The sequence below is a fragment of the Condylura cristata genome, unplaced genomic scaffold, assembly GCF_000260355.1.
Source record: "Condylura cristata isolate star-nosed mole 26May11 unplaced genomic scaffold, ConCri1.0 scaffold00013, whole genome shotgun sequence".
NCBI classification, from domain to species: Eukaryota; Metazoa; Chordata; class Mammalia; order Eulipotyphla; family Talpidae; genus Condylura; species Condylura cristata.
Window position 1 is genome coordinate 21,797,166 of NW_004567114.1, and position 7,549 is coordinate 21,804,714.

At 41.5% G+C, this 7,549-nt stretch overlaps 1 protein-coding gene across 1 annotated transcript in view; it reads right to left on the reverse strand.

Annotated features, from left to right (window-relative positions):
- The window catches only part of LOC101634542 (acyl-coenzyme A thioesterase 2, mitochondrial), a 6,701-nt gene extending 6,277 nt beyond the window's left edge, over nt 1-424 (reverse strand). Inside the window, exon 1 of the mRNA XM_004681710.2 lies at nt 4-424. Within this exon, the coding sequence (XP_004681767.2) occupies nt 4-392 (389 nt within the window). The 5' untranslated portion in view covers nt 393-424. The remainder of the gene's footprint in view (nt 1-3) is intronic.
- Nucleotides 425-7,549: the final 7,125 nt, after the last annotated feature.

Below are 7,549 nucleotides of genomic sequence, written 5' to 3' on the forward strand. Positions count from 1 at the left end.
GGCTTCTCGGGCTCCAGCGCCCAGAGGAGCCCCATGGGCTCGAGCCCCGCGAAGCTGCCCCCCAGCGCGGGCGCGCGCGTCAGGTCCAGCAGGCCGCCGGGGCCGGCGCAGTAGCGCGCGTGGGCCCGGAAGAGCTCGCCCTTCTCGTCGCGCAGGGACGCGCGCAGCGTGACGGGCTGCCCCGGGGCCAGGCCGCTGACGGCGATGCGCACCGGCTGGTCCCAGCAGCAGTGGCCGGCGGGCTCCACCGTCACCGTCGCTGCCATCCGGGCAAAGGTTGCAGAGACCGGGTCACCCTGCTTCCACTTTAAAGTCCCTGGCAACTCTACCCACTTCTTTCGGCAACTTCGGTAGAGTCCGGAAGCTCTCAGGACAGCGGGGCGTGACAACATTTTGTACTATAGACTTCGAGGCCACGGAACAGGCTGTGGAGACGGCCGCTGGTTAGCGCGCCTCTGGCGGCAGGCTGCCCCTCTGCAGGCTACGAGCCCGGTTGTGACGGGACGGCCGGCTAAATTGAGCTTGGAGGGCTGCCACAGTCTTGCCTTTAAAAGCAAGAGCAAAAATAGACGCCCATGAATTTGCTTACAGCCTCCCTCTTTCCTTGACCTCAGGAAAGAAATTCCAAGCTCTTTGGCTTGTGAAGAGTGGGCTGGACCAATGCTGACCCTGAAAGAATCTGGCATCCTGGCAAAATGCTAGTAGCCAAACTCAAAGGTGAAGAGGAAGGAAGGACTGGGATTGGGTTCTGTCACTTCGTTGGGCAGTTCACACCTCACTAATTATAAGCCCGAAATAGAACAAACCCGAAGGATCCGAGTTGATCCAATTGATGGGTCGTTACCTGAACACAGGACACAAACCAGAACAGACACAGGGGAAGAAACAATAATAGGATTTATCTTCACAGGGAGTGAGAAAAGAGAGCCCTGAGAGAGAATGTACAAGCAGCCACTCACCAGATAGATAGGGTCTGTCCCACCCCAAATACCAAAGATGAAGCCCCTAGTGGCAAGCTGGTGGCTTCTCCACAGACACCACACCTCACCAGCAGTGTACTTGCGGAAAGCCCCAACGCTATTTCCCATCAGCTCCTATCAGGAAGTGGAGGATGCCCAGCTCCACCATCCATTTGGGTATGAGGCCCACCTACTGACAAAGGTTGGTCTTCTCTATTCCTTTTACAGATCTTTTCTTTTAAAATGTGCACTATTTTGTGTATATGCTTCTTATGCACACCAGCCCATATCCGTGGGCCTTGGTGTTACACCTCAGCTTCATCCATATCACAGGTGTAAAAGTGGCCAAATGCATACTTTTTTTGTTATACTAGACTCTCACTTTCTCCATTTAGGTAAAGCTTACTTTACTCCCATCTGCAGATCTCACCTTACCGCTTTTCATACATTATGGGTTCTGCCCAGTGGTGGATTCTTCATTAAATTTAACTTTGGGTCCCTTCCAAGGGCTGGAACTGATTTTCGCATTCATGATTTTTATACCCTTTTCACTAGAAAATCTTTTTATTTTTGTTGTGTGAGCTCCAAGTCACAAAAGCCATTGTTTGCGTCTGCCTCCAATAAGGCTACCCTCAAGAGCTGTCCTAGTCTACACTTTCTACCAAGTTCCAAATGCCCTTATGCCTTGCAAATTAATCATGTATCTCCCTTTAGCTCTGTTTACAGTGGCCCCCCCATTAACCACTGTCCAAGCTTCCTGTTACATGTAGCCTGAAAATATTATGTATAATATTTTGAGAGTGAGAGACCACATTCATTCATGTAACTTTTATTAGTTTATTGTCATAACTGGTCTACTTTATTATTATTGTTAACCTCTTACTTTGCCTAATTCATGAATTAAACTTTATTGGAGATATGTATATATAGAAAAGATGTATATATAGGGCTTGGGTACTAGCTGCAATTTCAGATATTTATTCAATACTTGGGGTGTTGGAATATTTTCAAGTGTTAGATAAGAGAGGAATAATATGTGCTTTTGTACTGGTTCTGTGGGATATTTTAAAGTATGTTTTGTGTACAAGAGTTTCAGAAACTAAAGCTCTCTTTTTACCCAGCAAGAAATCATAACTTTATTAATGATAGAAACAGTACAAATTTAAACCCAAGTTGCAAATCATGCTTTTGAAACACCAAAAATAAAAAATTATCCTCCTTTCTAATGGTTACATTGTTAATTCCACAATAGTGTTTACAAAATCATGACTCTTATTCTTCAGGGTCTCTGCTGCCTTTACTCTTCACCCACTTACTTGTGACATGACAATTCTACGTCCTTAACTTCCAGACCTGTTTTACCAGCCTCTTCTCTTGTACAGCTGGAGTCTGTGTTTTCTTGAATGCTTGAGACAGCTTTACCTTCAACTTTGAATTTCTTGGTAGCAGACAGCTGGGCTTATTGATGTTGATAATCTGGGTTCTAGTAGACATCTGGTACTGTGAGGGACAAAGAGGATATTCTTAGCCTTCTGGATAGTGACTCTAGTAAGCCCTACATCTTGTTTTGTAGGGGTTTGGCCATAGCCTTCCATGCCTTCTTTTCACTGAAGCTCTGTTTTGCTTTACTGACTTCATCAATTTCAGTTGCTGCTGCCAGCTGCACTGGTTGCTTGTCTTTGCGGAGTCCTGTTTCTCAAGCTCTGGTTCGATTCATTCCTGTAAAATTTTGTTCCAGACCCTGTCTCCGTCTGGCTGTGGCAACCTTCCATAGCAAGGTTGTTTTCTGTGACTTCACTGGGCATTTTGTCAAGGGAACATGGAGCCATGATGGTGGCAGAAAGAATTTTTAACTCTTAATCCTTATAATACCCTTATGAGAAAATGAAGACCCATAGGGATGAAATGATTTGAAGATTAGATGGCTAGAAAGTGGAAATGCTGGGATTTATACCTTAGCAATCCTATTTCAGAGCTTGTGCTCTGAACCATTATGCTTAGTCTTTTACACAATGATGTCTTATGTTGAAGATTTGAAAAAGAGATATTCATGTACTGTTGATGAATGCATAAACTAGTATGACCTTTTCAGAATAATCTGGTTAAAAATGGTTAAAAGATGTATTCCCTTTGACTCACAATTCTATTTTGAGGAATTTCTCCTAAGTAAATAAACATGAATGTAAATATTTAGATACTAAGATGCTTCTATCATAGTTTTAATAGAGGAAAAGTTAGAAACAAGTTAGTAATACCGATTTAATTTAATCAGCATAATTGTGATGCAGTCATAAAAAAGATATAGACATTAAAAATGAATATAAAGGCCAAATTTTCACAACATTGAAAGTAGAGAATATATGTATAATTTGAAATAATGTTAGTAAATTTTTTTAAAAGACTAGTGAAAGACTGTTGTTTCTTAGGACTGGGTTATTTAGGAGTTTTAACTTTCTTCTATGTCAAGAATTTCAATCAAAAATCAATTTTGTAATTAAACAGGGTTTTTAAAAAATTGTGGTAATATACATAAAATTTAATATTTTAACATTTTAAGGGATTTTAAATTATGCATATTCACATAGTTGTGCAACTATCACCTACTAGCCATCCCCAGAATTTTCTCATTACCCCATTCTGTACCCTATGAATAACTATCCATTCATTCTCCCCTCCCTCCATCCAGTCCTTTGATAGCACTTTTGGCATTTCCAGTCTCAATTAATTTGACTAATCTAGGTACCTCACATAGTGGATTCATATGGTATTTGTTCTTTGTATATAGTTTATGTCACTTAATATAATGTCTTCCAGTTTCATCTATACAAGTAGAATGTAGCAGAACTTTCATTTTTAAGGTTGAATAATATTCTTTTGTATGTATATATACCACTATATTTATCCATTCAGCCATTTGGGTTGTTTCTACCTTCACTACTTTATTTATTTATTTTTAAAGATTTATTTATTTATGCATACAGAACTGGGGTACAGGCTTATTTATTTATGCATACAAAAACTGAGGTCTAGGCCAGAGGTGCGAGGAGGTGAGAGAGCCCCAGAGACAGAATGGGGAGCAGAACAGGCAGACCTACTGAAATACACTGCTGAGGGGAGCAGCGGGCAAAAAAAGGTGAGGTCTGGTGTGGTGTGTGGGTCAGCTCACACACTGAGGGTGGAACTTATACCAATAGCTTGATAGCACTGAGATTTTAACTTCTGTGCCACCAGGGAGGCTCTTCTAACTCCACTATTGTAATTATGTTGCTATTACAAGGGTTGACAAATATCTGTATGAGCCCCTGCTTTCAATTCTTTTGGGCATATACTAGAAGTGGAATTGCTGGATCAGTAGATAATTGTTTAATTTCTTGAGGAAATTTTAACCTGGTTTTTAATTAATGTTTAATCACTTCAGTTTAGAGAATATGCCCTTTTGAAAGGGCCCCAGTATCTGAACAGAGCTTGAGTTCAGACACAAAAGTTACTGCTTAGGTTGGCTGACAAGAGATGATGATAACCTGAATAGCATGCTCCCAGTCAACTAGATGGACAGAAATCTTTCCTGCTGTCAAGTGCTTTCTATAAGGGGAGTCCTAAAGACCATATTCTAGAACTTATCATTAAAAATATAGAAAATGAAGAGTTCCTTACAGAGTTATTTACTTGTAATCATGCCAGAATTTGGGGGGAACAGAGAAAATGGAAATGAGCTGTTTGAAGATTAAGTAGGGGCAGTGATGAAAGGGGAATGAAGAAGGGCCCCAGATAGATTCAGTCCACTGTACCATTAGTTCTATCAGTGTAGTAATCTGAAACACACCAAGGTGTAAGAACAGTGGTACGAATAGCCAACTGGATGGTAGATGGGAGCTTTGCAGACTCTAGTCCCTGAGTGGGGGCTGATGGGAGATAGGGTTGGAGCTGGGGCTTTGGTAGTTTAAAAAGCTGTGGGACTTTTAGTAACTATACTACTGGTAAGAAAATTTGTTTATGGCAAAGTTATCATCTTGGACTTCAGTTTCTACTCAGTGGATGCTATCTGGTATAGGCCAGACAGCATTGGACACATGACAGCCTGTAAGTCCTCTTTCAGCTCTCCCTTTGAAGGGAGTTACCCTGTGTAAATAAATCCTTTTGTTGTTCTTCCCTGAGTGTCTGTGTTTGGATATGTCCTATGTCCTTAAGGACCCAGTTACCCCTTTCTCCTGGTTTTGGTGTTTCAAGAGCTGAATGCTCATGTTTGCCCCTTTTTTGTGGGGGGAAAATACTGAGCTGCAGAAGACCTGTAGGTTTATTTTTCAGAGAATAACAAGGGCTCCATAAAGCCACCAATCAACAACTACAATGCAGTTTCCCAAAGCTCAGTTTACAAATGAAAATTTAATAGCAAAAGATGCCCCTGATTGAACCTCAAGGTTTTGTGAGTAGACTCACTGAATTCTAAAGAGGTGGTTGCTTAGTAACCAATATAAACAGCTTTGGAGCCTAAGCAACTAAGGAAAGTTAAGATGCAGAACCTTACTTCTCCTTGCACTATTTTGTGGGAGGCCACTTGGAAGGTAATTCCAAAACACTGCTGCTTTACCAGTATCTGAAAGAAGTTTATTAGCATTAGCTGAATGATGACAGGCAGCCTGAAGTAGTGGGGAAAATTGGATTGTCAAAAGAGTCAGTATTGCTTCAGGTACTAACCAGTATACTGTGACCTTTATCATATTTCTTCTCTGAGCCACATTTGTGAAATATGTAATATAAAAGAGTTGGAACCAGTCATCTTTATGGCAGTTTCCAGAATAATTGCAGGAGACAGCTTTACATCTGTTTGAGTTCATGGCGAGGAATGGGAATTATAAAGCAGATGGGAAACTGAAGCAAACTTTCTGATGAGAAACAGGCAGCAGCAAAGGGATTTGAAACAAGCCAGAGTAAGAAGCTGTGTTCCTTGATCCCATTCTCTCTACTAACCAAGCTTCTTTTTAAACAGTCTATAGATACGTTTTAGGACTGTGGCTTCTCCATATTTAACTTATATCAACACCTTTGCCACCTTGTTAAAGTGCAGAATTCTAGGTCTTACTTGCAGTCTATTGAATCAATATTTTGGGGTATGGGGCACAACAATCTACATTTTATTGTGTTCTTTTTAGTTTTTCTTTGGCTTTAAGATTTTTTTTTATTTTGGTGAATTTTTGTTTTTACTGTTACATAAGAGAAGGGTTGGGTAATGTCACCACGGGGTACGTGCCATCAGTGAAGTGTCTGTCCTAGTCTTCCTGGCATGGCTTTTCTCTGTGGAGTTGCTGCTCTTGCTGCCACCAGCCTCTTCCAGTCTGCTGCTGAGTGGCTCTTCTCTTTTTATTGGAGACAGCCTTGCTTCCTGCTTCTTCCTGGTCACTGGTCACTTTAGGGGGAGATTTCATCTGCTTGTGAAGAAGTTTTTCCTACCCCTTGGGTTTGGAGGAGACATTCTCCTGAGATTTTGTTTTTTCTTTCTTGGTAGTCCTTTGCTTGTCTCATCTACCTCAGGAGTACTACTGTGAATTTCTGATGATGCAAGGGCAACTGAGTGAGCCATTTCTTTTCCTCCATGAAGTGTTTCTTCCCATTTCTCCAGCTTCCTAGTAATCTCAGTAATACGTCCTCTGCCTCAATCACTGCCTCCTTTGTGACATCCAAATTCTTTCATGAAATATGTCCAGTCTCATAGAAAAACAGTCACTGTTCAACTCGTTCTCAGAGCTGCTCCCAAATACTCTTATGGGGAGAAACAGTCAATTTGTCAGGCAATACTGCATTTATTTGCCAGTTATTGAGAGATGCAGCATATGTTCTTGGTAGTTGCTTGACTAATGAATGTGAAGTGGAAATTGAGTCCATGGTTTCGGATTGCTGCACCATTTCTTCAGGGCTCTGCAATCTGGTCTCTTTGCTCAGCCCTGGAAATTACCAGGATTGGTAAAGGAATCTACATTTCAACAAGCTTCTCCCATGACCTAGATCTTGACTATACCTAATAAACACTGTTTCAGAAGTTGACTCTCCCCTTTGGATGCTAGCTCAGAATTTCAGAATCTGAGGGTGGAGATGGGACTGCTTTTAGTTTTTAAAAGCTTGTTTAGATTCTCTGCTGAGGTTTATTGCTTCTTAGCCTTTTCTTCTGTGCTGGTTACTATCGCTTTAAAAACAGAAGAAAAAAAGCAAGTTATTACTCCTTTTAGCATGCATATTCACCTCAGCTATTTCTGCAGAATTAAAGCTCCAGGCTAGGGGGTAAAGGCAGAGGAGTAGGAAGGTGAATAGAAGAGTGGAACTAAATTTGGAACCTTTGAGATGTCACCCACTTTAAGTCTTGATTCTTATATTAGGTGCTAACAGCAAGCATGTGGCCTAACCTTTCCAACTCCATTCCTGCCTGTCCAGCCAAGTTCTAGAAGTACAGAGGTGGTGGTTTTGCTTCCCAAATTGAAGCGACTGAATAACAGTGATGTCAGGTTTGAATACCTGTAGCATGGCACTTGTGCAGGTCCTTTTGCTGTCAAAGCACAAAGCACCTAGCATATACTACTCTGCTTAAGGGCTGTTTGCTG